The sequence below is a fragment of the Phycodurus eques genome, chromosome 10 (assembly GCF_024500275.1).
Source record: "Phycodurus eques isolate BA_2022a chromosome 10, UOR_Pequ_1.1, whole genome shotgun sequence".
Lineage (NCBI taxonomy): Eukaryota > Metazoa > Chordata > Actinopteri > Syngnathiformes > Syngnathidae > Phycodurus > Phycodurus eques.
This window is the reverse complement of record NC_084534.1, coordinates 25154283-25178068: the sequence shown is the minus strand read 5'-3', so window position 1 is coordinate 25178068 and position 23786 is coordinate 25154283. Positions and strand designations below refer to the sequence as shown.

Below are 23786 nucleotides of genomic sequence, written 5' to 3'. Positions count from 1 at the left end.
TAGAATTTTTTTTTTTTTTATACAAATACATAATCAGATAAGCCAGGCACTGTATCTTTTTTTTGTAAATTTCCCCCCCCCCCCATCTTTTATAATATGTTGTGAGGACAGAAAGCAAACATCACCAATCTATTTAATCACATTGAATCGAGTCCTCCGAAAAACAAACACTGCGGGGCGAGCGGGACATGTAAAAAGTGACACATAAATGATGACCCCCCCCCCCCCCCCCACCACCACCACCACCACCACACACACGTGATGCGTCCCCCAAGACACCTGACGGCTTTTATACCTCTCGATTCATCTGTTCATTGATAGATAAATGATTTTTTTCTTTGATATATATAGACACGCAACCTCCTTTCCCCCCTTTATCACCAGAGTGTCCGTGGAGGACATAGAACCTTACGTAATGAATTTTCTAAGTATGGTTTCCCATTAGGGATCTATGGATATCACCTTCAGGGGCATATGGCGGGCTGCTCTCAAGGGCATGCTTCATCTTAATTCTTCCTCTTAATGGAACTGTACAGTGAGGCTTTTTTACCTTCTGAGGGGAAATGGCTGTTGCCAGTGATGGCGGGGGGGGGTCAACCTCCTCTGTGAAGATCTGTCCGGTTGAATGAAGCACATACAATGAGGGCAAGGCGGCAGTGGGGACCTCTCGGAGGGGGATAGCTGCTTGATACGTACACAACAGTCACTCACGAGACCATTTTGAATGTACCCCCAAACGAGTGTAACGACCAAGTTAAAACGCATTCCGAATATACAGCAACAATACAACACATGATGTTAAAACTATCATGCACAACACACTCTGTCCAATAGAGCTCAGCAAATTAACAGGGGGGGAGCCTTAATGCAGATTTGGTGCATGGATGACTCAGACTGGAATAAACGCAGCAGGAATCCCCCTCTCCCTCCTCCACCCACGTTTTTTTTTTTTGCCATCGAGCACCCCATTTCGAGAAATTCCGATGCCAGTTGGCAGACGACACTGACAACATTCAAACACAGTTTTGGCGTCTGAGTTCACCATCAGCCAGTCACTTCATCGATGAATCAAAGAAAAAAACTTAAATTTTTCAGTCTCCAATTGGCTTTCATGCAGTATTTTTATTTGTATTTTTTTAACAACACATGATGATACCTCACAACTGTGCTGCCCACACAAGTGCTTTCCTGCAGTTACTGTGTTCGGAAGAAACACGCTCCCATGATTTCCATCCGTGTGAAAATGACACTCCTGACAAGTCGATCAGGTGGAAATCCTGAATTTGAAAGATGGAGACTCGAGCATGACTTGGAGGCGTCGGTTAGATAGCGTGGTTGCTGTAGCTGATGTACGTTTGTTTTGTGGAGAAACCTGGAAAAGAGCAAGGAAACATCAGGATGCGGTTTTTTGGGCCAGTCAAGAGAACAATACAACAACAGTATGGCTCTAGTCAAATCTCCCGTATGCTGGGGACACAGATACCAACTTTTAGCATCTTAATGTGTAATGTGTCTTAATGTGCCCCATGTGTTCTTGCCGCTCTTATAGCCGTAAGTACTAAGACGGACCTGTGAGGAAATAAGTACGTAAGTAAAAATAGGAATAGTAGAAGTATTCGAAGCTAGGCTAACTGTTAGCCTATGTGGTGATGACATTATGGTTGTGAAATTTTTACTGTGGTAAATGACTTATGAGACAATTTATACAAACACTCAGCAACCAGTTGCAATGTATAATTTCCAAGCAGATCAGGGAGGAATAATCACTGTTAGCACAGCTCACAGCAAAGAATTATCGCTCAGGATAATCTTCCACAGACATTCGATTATTGCTGACTTTGATTAGAATATGGGAAAATGCTCAAATTCTGCCTCATTGTTGGGATTTGTGTTCCCTAAATAATTGCCTATCCTGTTTCGTGTCAAAATTACAGAGCATGGGTCGGCCAAACTTGGTGTTGACCAAACACTGAAGGGTTTACGAAAATATTGAAGAGGTTCAACGTTTTTTTAATTTGTCAGCCCTGTACCATTTTCTGAGCTAAATAAGGGACAATAAAATCCTCTTAAAACACCCTACAACAGGGTAATCAATCAAGTATTCAGACAGTCTGACCTTTGCTGACTGTGATCGGAAGCAGGAGAAAATGCTCAAATTCAGTCCGATTGTTGGTGTGTGCGCACCCCACTTAGCGTAATGTCTCGTGTACAATATAAATTTATTTGCTAAAAATGTCATTAAAAATCAAGGGTGCGTATTATGCAAAAATCCAACTGGGAAGGTGCGAGTTTGGTGGTGCCGATTATACTCAGGTACGTATTATACACAAGAAAATACGGTAATTCATTGTTTCATTCTTACAATCATGGAGTCCAAGGCTCAGCGCAACTTGGTGTTGGCCACAAACATAAGGATTTACGATCGTGGGCATTAAACAGGTTTAACATTTCTGATTGTTGGCTTTGACTGTTTTCTGAGTAGATCTGGGAGGTAAAAAGCATTCTTAGCACACTCCAACCACAGGATAATCGCTTTGGATAATGCTTTAGAGACATCCAATAATCGAGCCTCTGCAGACTGAGATTGCAAGGGATTGAAAATGCTCAAATTCGGCTCGATTTTCGGTGTGTTTACTCTGCTTTACCCACACAGGGTAGTTGATTGTGTAAAGCCCCCCAATTCCCCTACCACCACCATCTCCTTCAAGCTTTTCCGCTCGTGTCCCCAGACAGTGTTAGCCGATCCGCTGAGGTGGCGCAGATAAATCCCAACGCTGCACACATTCGCAACTACTTGGCAAGAGCCACCCTGCGCCGAAAATAATTTTTCAATTCTATCAAGTCGTAAATCCGGCAATGACAATGACGAATGGCGCTTATTCAAATAGCTGCGCGCCGCGCAGCCCTCCGCAACAACAATCCCACTGGGATAAATTGCTTCTGGCGATCGGTTGGGCATGCTAGGCCCAGTTACCCATCAAACTGGAGTGTTGAAAATGTGACCACTGATGTTTGATTTCTTCGTTTTATTTTTGTTTTTGTTTTTCAGTGACATCAATACAGTACAGTAAGCCCTGCATATTTGTGCTTCATTATTAATAAATTCACATATTCACATTTTTTTCCTGTTGAAACTACCTTTGGCTATTAGTTGAAAAACTCACTAATATGTCTTTTTGTGCTCTCTCTGTAACACCCTCTGATGCCAAAAGATGGGGCCAAAGCCCTGGCTATTAGGAAAGTAGTACCATGATTTCTCATGTATAATACGCTTTCGAGTATAATGCACACCCCTAAAATTGACTCAAAAAAACCCTTATTCCTATGTATATGCCCATGAGTTTCTATCCATTGATAGAAACTCATGGGCATTATTTGCAGTAAATGTTACTGGTGATCCCCTCCTAATTAGTTTTTCTCATAAAGTCGGATCAGTATTTTTATTAATACTAAACTTTACTTGTTCTTTAGTAATGTATATATTACTGTGGTGGACCCTAGTTTTAGTTTTAACAGTGAACGCTTTGTGGAAGTATTTTCCACCTCCCGCGTGTCCAGTGGCACGTTGGCCGGCTTGCACAACATATTGAAAGCAAGAGAGGTCATGTGCCTGAATAAAACGTTCACTCCTGGTGCAAAATAATAAAACAATTGTTAAGACACAAATAAAGCTGCAAAGGGGGAATTCTTTTTCTTTTCCTTTGGGCTTGTCCCTTTAGGGGTCGCCACAGCGCGTCATCCTTTTCCATGTAAGCCTATCTATCTCCTGCAACCTCCTCTTGAACACCACTGCCCTCATGTCTTCCCTCACGACATCCATCAACCTTCTCTTTGGTTTTCCTCTAGCTCTCTTGCCTAGCAGCTCCATCCTCATCATCCTTCTACCAATATACTCACTATTTCTCCTCTGGACGTGTCCAAACCATCGAAGTCTGCTCTCTCTAACTTTGTCTCCAAAACATCGAACCTTGGCTGTCCCTCTGATGAGCTCATTTCTAATTTTATCCAACCTGGTCACTCCGAGGGCGAACCTCAACATCTTCATTTCCGCCAGCTCCAGCTCTGCTTCGTGTTGTCTCATCAGTGCCACTGTCTCTAATCCGTACATCATGGCTGGCCTCACCACTGTTTTATAATCTTTGCACTTCATCCTAGCAGAGACTTTTCTGTCACATAACACACCTGACACCTTCCTCCACCCGTTCCAACTTGCTTGGATCTGTTTCTTCACTTCCTGACCACACTCACCATTACTCTGGACGGTTGACCCCAAGTATTTAAAGTCCTCCACCCTTGCTATCTCTTCTCCCTGTAGCCTCACTCTTCACCCCACCACCCCTCGCATTCATGCACATATATTCTGTCTTACTTAGGCTAATCTTCATTCCTCTGCTTTCCAGTCCATGCCTCCATCTTTCTCACGGTTCCTCCACCCGCTCCCTGCTTTCACTGCAGATCACAATGTCATCTGCAAACATCATGGTCCACGGGGATTCCAGTCTAACCTCATAGATAGATATGAGTTTCAATTTCAAGTTTCAGCCTCATCACTCGATCTGATACTATTTTCACCTCCAAGAAATTCTTAGCCAACTCTTCTTTTAAAATAACCCTGACTCCATTTTTCTTCCCATCTATACCATGGTAAAATAATTTAAACCCTGCCCCTAAACTTCTAGCCTTAGTGCCTTTCCACCTGGTCTCCTGGACACACAATATATCAACCTTTCTCCTAATCATCCTGTCAACCAACTCCTGAGATTTTCCTGTCATAGTCCGAACATTCAAAGTCCCCACATTCCGTTCTAGGCTCTGTGCTTTCCTCTTCTTTTTCTGCCGAAGAACCCGCTTTCCACCTCTCAGTAGCTGAATTGATGGCGTGTTGATGGAAAAGTACAGAGAAGGTCAGAAGGAGCTACATTGTGTCTTTGTAGAGCTAGAGAAAGCCTATGAAAGAGTACCCAGAGAAGAACTGTGGTACTGCATGCGGAAGTCTGGAGTGGCAGAGAAGTATGTTAGACTAATAGAGAATGTGTACAAGGGCAGAAGAACAGTGGTGAGGTGTGATGTAGGTGTGACAGATGAATTTTAGGTGGAGGTGGGACTGCATCAGGGATCAGTCCTGAGCCCCTTCCCGTTTGCAGTGGTGATGGATAGGCTGACAGATGAGGTTAGACTGGAATCCCCGTGGACCATGATGTTTGCATATGACATTGTGATCTACAGTGAAAGCAGGGAGCAGGTGGAGGAACAGTTAGAAAGCAGAGGAATGAAGATTAGCCGAAGTAAGAATATATGTGCATGAATGAGGGGGGGGGGGGGTGAGGCTACAGGGAGAAGAGATAGCAAGGGTGGAGGGCTTTAAATACTTGGGGTCAAGCGTCCAGAGCAATGGTGAGTGTGGTCAGGACGTGAAGAAACGGGTCCAAGCAGGTTGGGACGGGGGGGGGGGGAAGGTGTCAGGTGTGTTATGTGACAGAAGAGTCTCTAGGATGAAGGGCAGAGTTTCTAAAACAGTGGTGAGGCCAGCCATGATGTACAGATTAGAGACAGTGGCACTGAAGAGACAACAGGAAGCAGAGCTGGAGGTGGTGGAAATGAAGATGTTGAGGAGCGACCACGTTGGATAAAATCAGAAATTAGCTCATGAGGGGACAGCCAAGGTTCGATGTTTTGGAGACAAAGTTAGAGAGAGCAGACTTCGATGATTTGGACACGTCCAGAGGAGAAATAGTGAGTATATTGGTAGAAGGATGATGAGGATGGAGCTGCAAGGCAAGAGAGCTAGACGAAGACCAAAGAGAAGGTTGATGGATGTCGTGCGGGAAGACAGGAGGGCAGTTGGTGTTCGAGAGGAGGATGCAGGAGGAGGAGGAGGCTTACATGGAAAAGGATGAGGCGCTGTGGCGACTCCTAAAGGGACAAGCCCAAAGAAAAAGAAGAAGAATACTATACCCATGCATCCTACACAATATTGACTTTGAAAGATTTTTTGGGAAAACTATTGCAAATTATACATGGGGAATAATGGTAATTGTTGTCAAAATATTTTTAAAGTGATAAATCTGGGCGAAAAGACAATATATTTGTATGTCGAGGAGGAGCTAAGTTTAGCCTGGGTTGTTAGTTGGAAGTTAAGGAGATTCTTCACCACACGTGCTTGTACGTGAACACTTGCGATGCATTTTATCGAAATCCAAACATCTGTAATACATTTACTTTTATAGGTAAGGATGTAAGATGAGTTTGAAATGATCAAGTCTTTTGGTATCACAATTTGTGGTAGATTTACACCTTAAACTATTATTATAGGCAATTTCAGGGGGTGTCAAGTATTCGTGTTTTTTTTCGCTATTCGCAGTCGGGCTTGGTCCCTACCGCCCACAAATAGCAAGGGGTAACTGTCACAAGATTATGTGTGTTTGGGGTTGAATGGGTTTATAGAACATGATGGGTGTAACAATTGTAATCTGTCCTTGCAATGACTTGAAAACAATACCCAAAGCAGACTAAATTAACAATGGTGGCAGTTTAGCGAAGTCGCTCAAGTATTAAATAACTCCCTTCCTTCCAAATTGCGCATCAATTTGATTCACATTCTGAAGGACAAAACGAGGAAGCCATTCAAGGACTTACTTTGTGTTTCCAGGCTTTCGCACAGCTCCGTCTTGGCTTCGCCATTGGGCCTGAGTCCGGCCTTGGGGTTGAATTTATTGGACATGGTGGCGGCGGTGACCACGGCCTTGAGGCTGCGCGTGCGCTTGGGCACGTTCTGCTCGGGGTGGAAGAGGACCACGTAGACCTTGGGCATGTAGAGCAGGCCCAGGGACACAGAGGCGCTCAGGCTCACCGAGATGGTCAGCGTGGTGGTCTGGATGTACATCTGTGGGGGCGATAAACAAACGCACGCCCTCGTTAACCCTTTAGCTTCTTTTGCTTCTGTGTTGGGAATGTTTGAGGAGGCCAAGTGGCCTGCACGGCGCATGTGACAGCTGCTGTGTTGGATTCTCATTAGTGCGTCCAATGACCCGTTAGTCGGCCAAGCTGTTGTTGGAGTTTCCGCCACGATGGATCGACAAAGACAAACCAGCCTGCACTTTCTCGTTTGTTTCCCTTTTTTTTAACTAACACTAGTCAGGTCATATTATGACTCCAGCAGCAAAAAAACACACTTGTATAAAAAATGTTAGTAATACAAGTTGTTTGCTAAAGGGGTGTGCATGGTGAACTATTGGTTAGCACATATGGCTTATAATTCTTCGGTTCACGGTTCGAATCTCCACTCCCACTTTCATGTATGGATGTTCTCCTCGTACTTGCGTGGGATTTCTGCGAGTACTCCGGCTTGAATGTGAATGTGAATGGTTGTTTATCATATGTGCCCTGCGATTGAGGGGGGATCAGTAAAGGGTATCAAATTTTTAGCACCATAATTATGAAATTGTCATACTGATTCATCTTTAACAGTTTTTAGGATCCAGAAAGTAAGTTCACAGTGCCTCATCTTTTTCACATTTTATTACAGCCTTCTTCCAAAATAGGTTAAATTCCTTTTTTTCACCACACGCATCATATTGACAACATTAAAAAGTTTTATTTTTATTTTTGTATTCATAACTGGGACTAAGTCATGAAAAAAAACTAAGAAATAACATGTATTGTATATAACTATTCACAGCCTTTGCAAAATACTTTGTTGATGCACCATTGGCCGACATTACAGCTTCAATTCTTTTCAAATGTGATGTTGGCACACCTCCTCTTTGCAGCCAACCAAACAGGTTGGATGGGGAGCATGGGTGCGCAGCCATTTTTAGATCTCTCATGTTTAATCAGATTCAAGTCTGGGCAACCCAAGTACCTTCACAGTTGTCCTGAAGCCACTCCTTTGACAATCTTTGTTTTTAATAAATTTGCAAATCTCTTTTTTTCACATTTTGGAGTAAGGCTGTAACATGACAAAATGTGGGCATAGCAAAACTCCATTAATGCTTTCTGGGTGCGCTTTATATAGCATAAACGAACAAACTACAATGATATGCTTGTTAAATGGTTACATAGCCGTCCTTATTTTATGCCTATTGGAGACCACTAGTACTAGCGCATATATATTTATATATATATATATATATATATATATATATATATATATATATATATATATATATATATATATATATGCTTTGTACCATGGTGTGTAAATATTTTATCATATTTTGCCTTTAAAGTGGGAGCTCTTCCTCCTCACTGGATACATTTGCACCTCTCACTGTGAGACCACCCCCCAGCCCCCCTCCCACAGACCCCTTCATCAAAGCTGCGTACCATTTAAACCCCCACATGAGCTCTGCTTTAATGTTTTCTTATTATGAGCCAGTCTTGCAGAGTGGCCAGGCGTCCCCGCCGTAGCATGTGTGAACGGTGGCACGGTGCTGAAGTGGGGCGTGGCCGTATGGACGGCGGACAAAGCAGCTGCGGTGTTCCCTTGACAGATGTCGTGGATGGCCCGTGGACCGCTTTACTGGTGCTTTAGGGACTCGCACTGTTGAATTCAAGCTATTAGTTCCATAAACAGAAATAGTCTTTAACTTGAAAGCCAGTAAAGGGGGTTGTCAATCTAGTCTCTCACTAACCTAGAAAAAAATATTATTATTCTCCCCACTTCTTTTTTGACATTCTGCAAGTCATTGTCTAGACACTCAAATGTTGTGGGCGTGTTTGTTGAATGTCTGTTCAACTGTCAATCAAATACTGCTTCTACGACCTGGAAAAACATGCTACTTCGTCTTGCATCTTTCTTATGCCTACACGTCCCTTTTTCCCCATTTCAGCTTCAAAGTGTGCAGCTCGTTCAGGACTTCTTGGGAACTATTTTTCGCATCAGCCAAACTACCACATTTTTTAATAACTATGCCACATTTTTCATCACAACATTGCCAAATCAATTCAGATATTTTACATACTAACCTCCTCCTACCGCATTTCTCGACTGATCCAGAACATTCCAACTTCAAACTATTTACCTTATCCAGGAGATATACAAAATCTGGCATTTTTTATTACAATACAATTCCCAAATGAAGAGATTTGAAATATTTTCCCCCGTCTTCCACATTTTGTGAGCCCAATAGCATAATTGCCTGTGTCATTTTTAACTTACTGTTACAATATCAGTAACAAATACCAATGTGTTTTTTCTTTGTTTAGAATAGTAGTCATCAAGGTCATGATAATCCGCCAACGTTGAATGGTGGCAACTGGATTCTTGTTTATGGAATTTGTTGCGTTTTTTATTTTATTATTAATTTGCGAATTAAGCTGTTAGGCTAACGATTTCTTGACATTGTCAAGCCGATCGTAGCTTATTTCACAAAGAGTGGATACACTGGTTCATGATGTACCTTCTGCCAACCAGTGAAGAGAGCATGTAATTGTTCTGCCTATCACTAAACATCACTGGCATAAATAGTTGAACGTTGTTTGTAGTAAATCAATAATTTTCAGACCATCAAATTGCATCATTTCCAGTGGCAGATGTCTCGCGGCATATGAATGAATGCATGGTGGTTTGGAATCAATTTCCTAGCCAGACGGGCGATGCTAAATAGTGAAAGTGTTTTTCCTATGCCATCTTATGTGGGTGCAGCATGGTGTCATTCGAGGATTCACCATGAAAAACGGGGTACGAGGGCCCATTCGTCGCTGCTCGCACTTTTTAATTTCACATCGAAATTCGCTTTAATAATGGACTCACGGCTAATACCGCCACCCGATTTGGACGTGCATGCATCACTAATTATCAATTTGGCAAAACAACACATTTCATTGTAACTCATCAACTCAAGCATCTCATTTATCTGGAGCTGCTAGCACTCGGTTTATTAAATCAAAGTAATTCAGTGTTGCCTTGACTGTGTTGCGTAGGCTATTGATTTTGACCGATATTGATTTGAACGATATCTGACAAGCCGACTGCTCAATTTTCGAATGGTTCTCAAAGTGTCAGGTATTATTACTGCTTTGCGTATATGTGTTGCAATAATCCTATTAATTAACAATACTGAGGTATTTTGGTCACATACTGCAGTACGTAAAGGTTTCCCATAGGCTTCTCAGGGTTACGCCACATTGTTGCCCGCAGACTTCCTTGTACACAGCATAAATATTGTACGCACTTATTTGCATGTAGAGTTAATGCATGAAACTTAATTGCTAGCGGTAGGAAATGGTTTGCATACTAAAATAACTGCCCACTTTGGATGAGTTAGGATCATTTGTCATGTGGAAATTACTCTATAGAGCTGAAAATATGAATGACATCAATCTATGGGATTTGCGCAACAAGCATAGAAGTTAGCATACCTAATGCTAGCATTTGAACATTTCTCACTACAAATATAACTGGAATACAGGGTGTGATTTAAAACTTCGTTTTTTGTCCTCCCATAGCTATTTTGCTACATGTTAGCATACCTGTTAGCATTTAATCCATTCTCATTAGAAATAGGACCAGAATACCGAACAAGATGTAAAACCCTTATCAAGCCGCCTTAGCATTTCTTGTACTTTTGTTGCTATCTCATGTTATGTTAGCACATCAACTGTTGACATTTTAGCATTTTCTCAATTCTCATTAGAAATAGCGCCTGAATTGAGGGAAAGATATAAAAGCCTCATCAATCTACCGTAGCTTTTTTTTTTTTTTTTTTTTTGTGCTCCTGTTGTTATCTTGCTATATGTTAGAATACCAATTGCTTGCATTTTATCCATTCTCATTAGAAATTGTCCCTGATGATCCCTAAAAATGCAAAACAAGTGGTCTCAGTGCTTTTTCTATTCAGGTTTTTCTATTGCTATCCAACTAAATGCTAACTAAGTAAATGCTAGCATACCAACTGCATAGCAACTGCTTGCATGCATTTTATCACTTCTCATTAGAAATAGTACCAGAATGCAGGTAAAGATGTAAAAACCTTATCAAATCCACCTTAGCGCTTTTTGTACTTGCATTCCTTTCTAGCTATTTGTTAGCATACATGTTAGCATGTTGATAGCATTTGCAAAATGCAGCCTTTCTTGCATTATATATTTAATAAATTTTAAATAATTCTACTTCATTTCCGTTCAGCATCAGCTCTTCAGCATCCACATGCAATTTCTACAGAAACTGCATTTCCTTGTTTAGTAGTCTATGATTCTGCTAAATGTCAGCAATGTCGTTTTCTCCTTGGAAGTTGATAAGGGCGGATTAAAGAACAATTGCATAATTATTTTCAGATAATAACAAACTTAAGCAACACCTCACAACTCAAATGAGGGGCAGGTAAACAACAGGAGGACAGTCCCCTACTTGTGTGAAATTCCCTCATTAGCGTCCTCAAAAGCGTGGCACCACAAAGTGAGCAAAAAAAGAAAACAAAATCCTGCTAATATGAGCTTAATTTGAGAGTTGAGAATTGTATACAGACGCTATTTTAACCGAGGACCCTAGAGAGTATCTCAAAACCATCAGACGATTTCCAAACCTGTCCCACCACGTTGTTTCGCAGTACGTTGTGCAGCAAGAGAGGGGTTGCGGCATTGAACATCCTCCACAGCGGTGCTCTCATTAAGCTAATAAACAAATAGAAGCCTCAGGGGACTCGATAATAGAGCTTGGTTCACGCACCGTCGTTTGTAAAGATCACAGTCCTTTAGTCTTGATTAGTTTAACGGCCTGTTCACCCTTGACTGGAGCACTCGTAGGGGATTGCTGGCCCGAAACTCCAGATGTGGATGGGGGTCGGAGGGGGATCTGGAGGTGGATAGTCCTAATGAACGCCACAACTGCTCTTGGGGGGGGAAAAAAAAAAAAAAAAAAAAAAAAAAAAAGACAAACTGAAGATGTCGCTCTGCGCTTGCCCGCATCAATCTTCATTACGCCTTATTGGGCCGCCGGGACATTACGGTGAATAATGCCACATATGGCAGTGCTGAAAATAGTCAAAGTGAGGGCCTGTAGAGCTGGCGGCTGGGAGACCGAATATGGGAACGTCGGAACATCTGGAGCGCGATTAAATCATGTCGTATGCGTCACAATATACACACGTATATTGTGACGCATGATGATGGATAGGTATTTTCCCTATAAGTACGTGATGAACATCCACACATTGATAACAACTTAAAAATGTGTAATTCAATTCAATAACAAAATTTACATACAATGCTGGAGGCTACTCTCGCTGCCTTTTTGCTCACATTCATGTCTACATAATGCATGTCATATCCATTACAAGTCAATAACAACAATCTACATGTATTGCTTCTGACTATTCTTGCTGCATTTTTACTCACATTTGCATCTATTTACTGTATGTCGTTCGCTGTTGCCTTTCACATCTGCATACATTGTATAGTATTTATTCAAAGTCAATATAACAATTGACATAAAATGCTGATGACTCTTCTTGTTGGCTTTTTAACCACATTCACGTGCATTGTACACAGTTGCCATTCACTAGTATTCTACATACAGTATATAATATTTACTCGAATTCAGTAAAACAATCATGCTGCTAAATACTCTTGCTGCCTTTTTGTGTTTGTCATTCATGTACAGTTGCACATTGTTATTTTTATAAAGGATTGACCAATTTAAAGTGTTGGGCTTGCTCTCATTTAAAATGCAATGTTTTGGTTTCTTGAAAAGTGATAGTTTCGGAGATGTGAGGATTCCGCTTGACATCGCCATTATATAGTATGCACTATATTAGGATTCAATACAATAATCTACAGAATGCAGCTTTGTCATGTAAAGTTGCAATCTGTGTCTGCATACAGTTATAGTAATTATTCAATTCATTAACAATCTTCATTCAATGCTGCTGATTATGCTTGGTGCCATATTGTTCACATTCACTTCTACACAGTATTAACTGATAGAGTTGCCATTCCCACCTGCGTGAAGTATTTATTCAAATTCAATAACGATCTACATAATGCTCATAACTTCTCTTTAGGGCTGTCACTATCAAATCTTTTTGAGAATCTTTTTTTTATTTTATTTTATTTTTTCCCCCACAAACTAATACATGTTATTCTCATTTATGAGGGATGGACTCCCAAACTTAAACAGCATATGTTGGTACTGAGTAGATGGTGTAAATTTGGTGTACAGAATATGAGACAGCAAAATGCTCAATGCTAAACTGTTAGCAATCGTGGTTAGCATTAGCGAGCCTAGCGATTACCAGTTTAAGTAAAAAAAATACTAATTACAATTCAGCTCACTCATATTAATCCTGTTATATGTACACATCTAACAGCATCTTAAAAATCACTTACAGATGCTCCTTTATTGTTTTTGGCAAAGTTTATCATTGGCCCAACACTGCGTCCGTCTACAATAAATGTCCATGTGAAACATGGGTTCCGGCGGCACACACATGGTTCTGGGCAGAACATTTTTTTCTTTTTTTTTCGCTCCCAGCAGAGCTTTGCGGCAGAAATTTTGTGTCAACCTATTTTTGAAGTTGATTTACACGAGTTATTTGATTCCCCACCCCTCACCCCACAGCCATACTACTACTACTCTTGCTGCCTTTTTTGTTCACATCGGCATAGTATTTATTAATTCATGTACAGTTTCACTCATGCCCCACTACTCCTATTTTTGTTGTAGTGGACTTCATCCAGGCTTCATCCAGAAACGCACAACACTGGCTTGCTACGTCGGTCCATTGATGATGATGACGATGGCACAACCTCTTTGTGCGGGCTGATTGAATTAGAGTCATTTGTACTCGGGGCATCTATCCCAAGCTTTTGTCCCGTGGCTCCTCGTCCATTAACTACCGATTTAGGCCGTCGCTCTCCAGGTGAGCAGACGTCACTGAAGCTACTGTGAAAAGAAAATAATAATAATAAATGCTTACGATCGGGACCATATGTCCCACTTTGAATAATGGAGAACGTCTCCCCGTGGCGTCCGGTTGGATGTACTCTCAAGTGAAAGCATCCAATTGTGGCAGAAAGAAGTGGAGCGTTTAATTGCTCTGCAAGATGTGTCAATGTGTGTGTGCTGCTTTACAGGGCCTGTCGTGGGCCACCGTTATGTTTGGTTTGACATGAGATAATTCCCCCCAAATAAGAACCATACTGTTTCTGTCGCTATGAAACGCTTAAGACGTCCTTTAAATACCCTCGCTCATTTGTCACTAACGACAAAAACTGTCACACACACTTTCTTTTTACCTACACACCATTAAGACGCAGACATTTATTGTTTCAGGAGCAAGGCACCTCATCCAGAAAATAAATAGTAGAAATAAAAGGTGTGAAATTGTTCTGCAGGCTTTGAATGGGAGAAAAACCTGCGGAAATTAAAAACCACTGCGGTGGGTTTTCGGTTTTTCGACAATACTGACATATGACTTTGAAAGGTTAAGAAAATGAAATTGTGCTGCCTGCTTTAAATGGGAAAAAGTAGCACCGTCTGGTGGAAAAATACCAACGGAAAGCCAGCAGTCCAAAGCGAAGTCTTAACATAAAGGATTGCATTCATTTACTGTAGGATGAAGTACATGTGGGGCTACAAAGGGTTTTCAGTGGAACACTGAAACGAATGTGTCGGATTTTATGCAGCCATTCAGGTTAATTTAAGGAACTGAAATGGCACATTATTATTCTTTCATCACAGTCAAATTGCTTGGAAATGACTGGCCCCAAATGTCCCTAGGATCCCTTAAGGGTATATTCAACAACAAGCCAGTGTTTTTTTTTTTTTTCCCTGTGACTCAACCATTTTGGTTCCCTGCTGTGATCAAGTTGAGTCTCTTTTAAAAAAAAAAAAAAAAAAAAAAAAGACATTTTAAGATAAAGTTTTTTTTCCTGCCTTTGCATAGCTTAGGGCCATGGTAGATGTTTTTTTTTTTTTTTTTTTTTTTTTTTTAAGTGATAAAAGTGGGACTAGCTTCCAGTCAAGTTGATGTGGATGCTAATGAGCAACTAATGTTATTAGGAGCAAGAGGAAGCAGGTCCTATATCAATTGTAGAATCACACATTTTTCAGATTTCAGACCTCACATTCACTAAATCTGACCGTATTGTATTGCTGACACACCATGTTGTTATTTGTCAGTTAACTAACTACTCAGTTTGTGCAGGTGTCCCTAATAAAGTGTGCAGTATTTCTACTTAGCTCGCGAACTAGCTAGCAGAAGTAGCTGCAAGGTATTGAGCTTCCCAAAGTTTCTCTTCTTCGCCATTCTGACACGCCTATTCCCTTCACACACCCTGAAAAATACGGAAAAGAAATAACATGTTTTTGAGTAAATGCTAAAGATAGCCGACTCTTTTTATTTTTGGGGGGAGGGAATGCCCATCCGTCCATTTTCCGGACCGTTTATCCTCACTAGAGTCGCGGGCGAGCTGTAGCCTAAACCTACTGACTGTGGGCGAGAGGCGGGGTACACCCTGAACTGGTCGGCAGCCATTCGCAGGGCACATAGAAACAAACAACCGTTAACACCTACAGGGCAATTTAGAGTTTTCAATTAACCTGTCATGCATGTTGGAGGAAACTGGAGTACCCGAGGAAAACCCGCCTTCCTCCCATTTTTGGGACTCCCTAGTGCAGAGCAACATAAATATAGACAGTATTATCTCAAATAGTGGCCTCCGCTCTAATAAAAAAGTATGCATCATTTTATAGTGAGTGCAGATAGATTTTAAATTTGTCACTGTTTAAAAAACGTCTGTAAAGTAAACAAAGTAATATTGTTTCTTGTTTGTGGCATTTTTAAGAGTTTTGAAAAGTGCATATAAGGATTGCGTGTCATGTTTTTTAAGACCTTCATTTTGAAAAAGACTTTGTAAGCATCTGCAGGCAGACATCTCAGTAAATTAAATTCATTTGAGTTATGGAAGAAACGATGAAAAGTTTTTCTATTGTAAACACAAAACAACTAGCTAATGGATGCTTAATCCGCCTGTGATAAATCTTCAGAAGCGAGGAAATTGAATAAATTACATAAAATGTGGTATTCACTGGGGAAACATTTTTTTTCACTTTTCTTTGCTTTTAGGCATACGGCATGTTTGATGAGCGCTAACATGAAACCAGCCGGGTCGGGTATGAGACGTTACTTTTAACGCATTAACCGCAGGTGGGTGTGCGAACAAGCTGTTATGCAGATTCACAGCGAGCGTATGTAAACAAGACATTGTGCTGCCGGTCACACGCTGCATTATTAATGTCATTTAGTCGACTGCAGTCATATGCAGATTTTCTGCACTGCTGTACACTATTGAAATTATTTGGGGGCTGAGACTGGGAAGCGGAAAGACATACCTGCTTCACACAGCAGGTCTTTTTTTTTTTTTTTTTTTGGGTTTATGATGTTTTGGTTTGTTTAATCTCTAAGGGGAGGAGGTGAGGATTCATTTTATTGCATCCGTCGGACGTTATGCTGGTTCTCTTTATAGCGTTATGCCAGTGCGAGGCTTTTCCGTCCCCGGCTGTCTTCTGGTGTTAGCGCACAAAGCCCCCTCTAAGAGCCTGGCCAGAAAAAAAATACCCCCTTCAATTGGATGGACACATTTCTATTGTTTTACCCCCCTTTGGCTTCTTTCCCAGACCGTCTCCTCAACCTCTGTTGAGGCCCTCAACGAATCTGATCCGTGTATATGGTTCATGAGGTCAGAAACATTGATTTGACTTGGGAATATGAGTGTGTACACAGTGTGTTCGGCCAAATTAACTTGTATTACTATGAAAATTGTTAATGTTATACTCACATTTATATGCTTTAACATGAATTACTGTGTTGTTTTGTATGCTAAAAACAAAGTGGGATATCTTATCTGAATTTACACTGTATGTCCAAGTACTCAATTCTGATTTAATACCCATACCTGTCTATTTCCATGCACATTTAAAGTGACCCATACGCCTACGGCTGTTTTTGCACTACTAGAACACATGCGGACATGTCCAAATAGCACATACATACCTCCACAAGCGTCAACACCGGGCAGTTACACCACGGAAGTAAACAATAATATATAAATAATATAAATATGAAATGATCCATACTGTTTATTTTTGCCTGGGCTGACTCTACCCCGCATTGATTTAAATGAGGGGAATCTCGACATTACTCCACCGGCCACATTCGGCAGTTATTTAGATTATTCAATGAAGGACATACCTCTAATATAGCATATTTACACTTGTGTAATTGTCTTTGCTATCGCGTGTGTTTTGAATGTGTATTACATTGAGACTAAACTTGGTTTGACGGAGTTCATCCACTCTGTGTTTACACTGCACTCACATTGGCAGTTATCCAATATGTATTGGATTTCAATCCACATTTTGGAGGCCTTATTCTGATCTGAAGATTTTAAGCAAAATCCCAGTTGCTGACAAAATAAATCTGAATTGTGTCACTTGAACCATGCAGTGTAAATCTAGCCTTAATAAACATGTTAATGACTGTAGCAGGCAGGACTATGGATGGATCCCAAGAATGCATTATAGCCCAACAATTTTCTTAATTAAACATTAACAGCCTTATTAAAACAAAAAGGCGAGGGAAAAGTGGAACAGCGGAACGAAAATCCGGAACAGAAAAGCAGCGCAGCCCAAGGCTTCGAGATAATGTTCTTCACATTGCAAATTATGAGCACGCTTCCAAGGTACCCAAGTTGAATTGTTTTCAACAATTTTTTTTTTAGAAAATGTCTCATTCATAACAACTTTTCTTTCTTCCTATCGACTTTCGATAGCTGCTGCAAATTGCTGCCTAGTAGTGACATATGTTATACCTCTGTTGACGACACAACAGTGTCATTGTTACAATATGATCAATACAGTTCCATGTGATTGACAAAATGATTTACGCTAACAAACCAATACATACTATAGTTTAGTTAAACTGAAGAAACTACAATGTCAAATGTCCCATTCAGTTCAGGTCCAAATGGCAGAGTGGATGCAATTTTACTAATTTAATGTTGCATACAATTTTGCTACTGTAGGAATGGAGCTCTGTCATGAACCGAGCAGCCCCTGCAAATTATAAATATCTTCAGTTAAATTTCATTATATTATTATACCATACCATGCGGCGGCATGGTGGACGACTGGTTAGAGCGTCTGCCTCACACTTCTGAGGTCCGGGGTTCAATCCCCCGCCCCGCCTGTGTGGAGTTTGCATGTTCTCCCCATGTCTGCGTGGGTTTTCTCCGGGAACTCCGGTTTCCTCCCACATCCCAAAAACATGCATGGTAGGTTAATTGACAACTCTAAATTGCCCGTAGGTGTGAATGTGAGTGCGAATGGTTGTTTGTTGTTTGGCAACCAGTTCAGGGTGTACCCGCCTCCTGCCCGATGATAGCTGGGATAGGCCCTAGTGAGGAGAAGCGGCTCAGAAAATGGATGGATATTATACCATGCACTACAGCTTAGAAATCCCTGGTCTGTTTGTTTGCATGCAACTTTTCTACAGGTATACATCCTTTTTCTACACAACCCATGTTTTGGTTTTAGACTATCCTTCCTCATTCAATTTAAATTATTAATGTTGTCTCCAAAAATACTCCACATTTTGCAAAATATCCCCGTATCTATATATTTTTGTTAAAATGTGCTACGTCTCTGCAGACTCAGAAGCTATACCATCATATGCCGCATTCTGATTCTGATGATTCTGATAAAGTTTGGATCCATTTGCAAATTAAAAGGAATTTCACTGATTTAACAATTTGTACAAATTTGGGTTGGGTTGCCACTGTAGGAATAGAAACCGAGGACCCCCTGTAACGGAGAAAAAGGAGAAAAACAGTTTTCAATCAAATCAATTTAAAGAACTGTATTCATACCTTTTCTGTGGACTGCGAAGTGCCAAAGAAGATGGGGATGAACGCCAGCCAGATAATGCAAGTGGTGTACATGGTAAAACCAATGGGCTTGGCCTCGTTGAAAGTCTCTGGCACCCCTCTGGTCTTAATGGCGTACACGGTACAGGTGACCATGAGCAGCATACTGTAACCCAGCAGACAGATCAGGGAGAGGTCGGAGATGTCGCACTTGAGCACGCCGCGGGCCTTGGCCGGATTAGACGTCCTCTGATCCTCGTAATCGATGATTGCCTTGGAGGGATCCACGCCAAACCAGATGCACACGCCTAGCAGCTGCACTGACGCCAGCGTGAATGTGATGATGAGCTGCGAAGCTGGCGAGATGAACCGGGGCGCACTCAAGGACATGGTGCCCTGATCGAAGATGCGGTAGATGCGGTTGGTTTTGGTGAGCAGGGCGGCGTAGCTAATGCTCATGCCCAGGCCCAAAAAGATCCGCCGCAGGGAGCAGATCCCCACGTCAGGGGTGGAAATCATCAGGAAGGTGGTGGCATAACACAGGAAGATGCCGGTAAGCAGCACGTAGCTGAGCTCGCGCCCCGACGCCTTCACAATGGGCGTGTCGTTGTACCGCACGAAAGTGACCACCACGAAGAGGGTGGCCATGATGCCCGCCACCGCGATCAGCACCGGGATCACTGCCCAGGGAGAGCGCCACTCCAGCTTGACAATGGGGATGGCAACGCAGGCCGTGTGGTTCTCGTTGGGCCGCAAGTCAAAGCGGCACATCTTGCAGGTGAACGTGTCCGCCTGGTACTGGTAGCCGTCGCACCGCTCGCAGTGCCAGCAACACTGGATGCCCTTCACAATCTTCTTACGCTCGCCGGCACGACAGGCATGGCTGCAAATCGATGTCGGGATTTTATGGACGGCGCCAGGCCACTGCATAGAACGCACCTAGATGGAAGGCAGCGGAAACAGACTTCAGCATCTTTCACAAACCCAGTAAATTTGCAGTTCAACTCCAATTACCCACCCCATCCTGGCTTTCCACTCTTCCCTTTCACATAGTCGCCTTCATGCCTCAAATAGTCCCCCTGAAGCAGTGAAATTTGCTGATCGACAACAATTTTCAAACCTGCACTAGGTTTCTTCTATTCCCCTTCACACAGTCGTTGTCGTGTCTCTGATACTACTTCCAAACGTACTACAAAGTCGCGGAAATTTTCAGATTGACTTGGACTTCCCAACGCGTCCTGGTTTTCCCCTTTTCTTTCACACAGCCGATGTCACGTCTCTTCTAAACCGCTGATACTAACCTCCAGAGCTGGGAAACCTGCGTGTTAACTTTGACTTCCCAACCTACACTAGTTTTCAGCTATTCTCTTTCACACAGCCCATCATGTCTCTGTTACAGTTCTGATACTCCCTCCCAAGTCAAAGGTTTTGTGTCAATTTGAATTTCCAGTCCTTTATTCCCATTCACACAGCTGCCATCATACTTCTGATACTTCCTCCGAAGCCGAGAAATTGTGGTTCGAATTAAATTTCCCACCCTGTTTTGGCTTTGCGCTATTCCCTTTCACAACGTCGCCGTCATTTCTCTGATGCAACATACAAAGCCGGGAAATCTGTGGTTCAATTTCCTCGCTTTCCACTTCTCCTTGAACTCGGGTGTATAACTTTACACCCCGTTCACTATTCACGTTCATGCAACTTCTGTATAATGCCTCCAAAGGCAGGAAATTTGCGGGTCATTTGTGACGTTCCCACCCAATCCTGGCTTTACACTAATCAATTTAACACAGCATCCATCATGCCTCTGAGAATGCAGCCCTTTGGGGGGCACAAGCCAGTGCAAACTGTAGGCCGGTCCCAAGCCCGGATTAATGCAGTGGGTTGCGTCAGGAAGGGCATCCGGCTTAAAACTTTGCCAAACAAATATTAGCGCTCATTAAAGAATTAGCAACGTCCACCTCCGGCACCGTTAACCTGCAGGACGCCGGTGGAAATTCAGCTACTGTGGGTCGAAGAAGAAGAAGAGGTGGAAAGCGGGTTCTTTGGCAGAAAGAGAAGAGGAAAGCACAGAGCCTAGAACTGAATGTGGGCACTTTGCATGTTGGGACTATGATAGGAAAATCTCGGGAGTTGGTTGAAATGATGATTAGGAGAAAGGTCGATATATTGTGTGTCCAGGAGACCAGGTGGAAAGGCAGTAAGGCTAGAAGTTTAGGGGCAGGGTTTAAATTAGCGGCTATGCCACAGAGGTAGGATGTGACCTGGAGGTGAAAGAGAAATTCTGGAAGGAGCTAGACGAAGTAGTTCTGAGCATCACAGACAGAGAGAGAGTCGTGATTGGTGAAGGAAATAGGGGTGATGGAGAGGTGATGGGTAAGTGCAGCATCCAGGAAAGGAACTGGGAGGGACAGATGGTGGTAGACTTTGCAAAAAGGATGGAAATGGCTGAACACTTTTTTCCAGAAGAGGCAGGAACATAGGGTGACCTACAAGAGCAGAGGTAAAAGCACACATCTTGTGCAGACGATGTCATCTGAAGGAGGTTACCGACTGTAAGGTAGAGGTAGGGGAGAGTGTGGCTAGACAGCATAGGATGGTGCTGTGTAAAATGACTCTGGTGGTGGGGAGGAAGATTAAGAAGACGAAGGCAGACCAGAGAACCATGTGGTGGAAGCTGAGACCGGAAGAGGGGAGACAGGCTCTCGGTGGACACGAGGAGCTTACAGAAGACTGGACCACTACAGCCAAGGTGATCAAAGAGACAGGCAGGAGAGTACTTGGTGTATCTTTGGCAGGAAAGGAGAGAAGGAGACTTGGTGGTGGAACCTCACAGTACAGGAAATACTAACCCTAACCAAGGAAAAAGCCAAGGAATAGCTGTCTTGACGCTCCCATGCTTGTTGATTGTATTTTCAGGAGCGTGGGTGGTTGTTCTCAACAATCAGCGAGTCAAAGGAAATGTTCCACTTTGATTCAGCAGGGTTTTTCTTTTGTCTCGGAAGTTAAATTATCTCAAGGCTCTGCAGGGAACTCACATCACAACGCGCTAAACAGTTTTTGTCCACAATATCAATACTTGGACATCAGGATCGAGTCAAATTCATTGGTTTCCCAATGGGGCAGCAACAACAGATAAACATAAAGCGCTAAGTCAGAATGCGCCATAGTCTTATCACTAACCTACACTAATGCTACAGTCGTACAGTCATAATTGCAGGACATATTTGAATGAAAGAAGAGTGAAGCATTCGAACAAATGGTTTAAAGGTCCCGGAAGTTATGTTTGCATGTTTTGGTTTACATTTGATGTCAGCGCTAGCCATGACATCCACTAGCCAGAGGTTGAGTTGCACTGTGTTTGTTTACCAAGTAGCATGTGGCTGGAGCGCGAGGCAGTTGCACTATTTTGTCCTTAACATAACCATATCGTTCTGTATAATATGAATACATGTAGCGTTACACCCCTAATGATTCCTCTTTGTAAATGTGTGTCTTTTCCAAACGCGCGTGAAGATAATGTAAATTTGACACTCCAAACAGGTCGGCTTTTCTTTAATGATTTCACTTTTATCCAGTTGTTCCCACTCTTTCAAAAGCTGGCATTCGCGTGTAAAGGAGCATTTAATTAAAAAGACAAAGCACATTAATTAAATACAGCAAGCTCATGTTAGAATTAGTGCACTCTCCTAACTTGAAGTCAGCAGCAGGTTGTTTAAAGAAGTACAGAAGACAAAAGCTTCTCTCTCAAGCTGCTTCATGTGTTTCAACTTTAATCTCTTTGTTCCCTCCCATGGCCTCTGCTTTGCATTGTCAAACCATAATTTGTTTTGTTCCTTTTATGCCATTTACTCTTACAAGACAGTCATTTCATCACAGCCTGTGCTGATCCCGCAGTGTTAACGTTTTAGAAGTCAATGACGCCGTTGGGCACAGATGCTATTAAATGCGTATGTCATGGCTCGCTTTTCATCACGCTCCGTCCGGTTAATCATTCAAGGAGGCCCTCTGGATATTTACACACGGAAGATGGCACCAATCAAACGATTTGCGAAGAGTTAGCAAGCAAGTCGAGACAGAAACTTTTAATCCATTTTTATGTCGCTCACGTTGAGATGGAGTTGATCCGTCCAGTGGCCGATGATCTTGTACTCAGCTGTGAGGTTTCGGATCTGGTACTGGTAGATCTCGTAGCGCCCGGGAGCGTCGCCGTTTTCGTTGAAGAGCACCGGGTTTCCTGCGATGCCTGGAAATGGGAAAATAATCACACCGTGTTTACTTTGCATTTACTGGAATATGTTCTCTCAAGTGGACATTGGCAATGAATGCAAATGTGTTGCCTTTAGTTGTCTATTTTCAGCCTTTCCTCAACTGTTTTAACCACAACAAATTGTTGAATGGACATGTAGAAACTTCTAAATTCGATGGCACATATTTGGTCGGTGTCATGTACCGCATGCTCAAATAACTCCACAAATTTCAGGCATTTGCTCCGAGCGAATTTGGTCCTCATCCGCATCTGTTTATACTGATTAGAGAAGCGATTGGCTGCCATCATCGCAGGCTCATGGGGGGATTAAACGCGGCGATGGATGTTATCTCGCTGCACGACTCGTACCGCCGTGAAAGGGAGTGACAGGCGAGGACGGGGCTGAGGCAGCTGTTCAGACAATTTTTTTTTTTTTTTTAGTTTCATAGGATATTGTAGTCCCCTTAGAAAAGGCTCGGTGACAGACGTTGTCACTGAGCTGATACGGCAAAGGCTATAACAGGGGTTCATACGTAACAGGCTAACAGCATATAATAGAAGCTCCTGGAGCTACCCTGGAGGTTGGGAAGAGCATGGAGATCAGAGGAATCTCTGCGGGGCGCACACATACCGATTATTGGGCCAAGTTTGAGTCTTACCTCCCTTCTGATCAAAG

General features: G+C 42.4%; 1 protein-coding gene across 2 annotated transcripts in view; it reads right to left on the bottom strand.

Annotated features, from left to right (window-relative positions):
- Positions 1 to 271: 271 nt before the first annotated feature.
- The window catches only part of LOC133409013 (metabotropic glutamate receptor 4-like), a 152824-nt gene continuing 129309 nt past the window's right edge, over positions 272 to 23786 (bottom strand). For both annotated transcript variants that reach the window (XM_061688485.1, XM_061688486.1), the window contains 4 exons: positions 22971 to 23107; positions 18868 to 19803; positions 6637 to 6883; positions 272 to 1372 (listed from right to left, as the gene is read on the bottom strand). In XM_061688485.1, the coding sequence (XP_061544469.1) occupies positions 1323 to 1372; positions 6637 to 6883; positions 18868 to 19803; positions 22971 to 23107 (1370 nt within the window). In that variant the 3' untranslated portion in view covers positions 272 to 1322. The remainder of the gene's footprint in view (positions 1373 to 6636; positions 6884 to 18867; positions 19804 to 22970; positions 23108 to 23786) is intronic.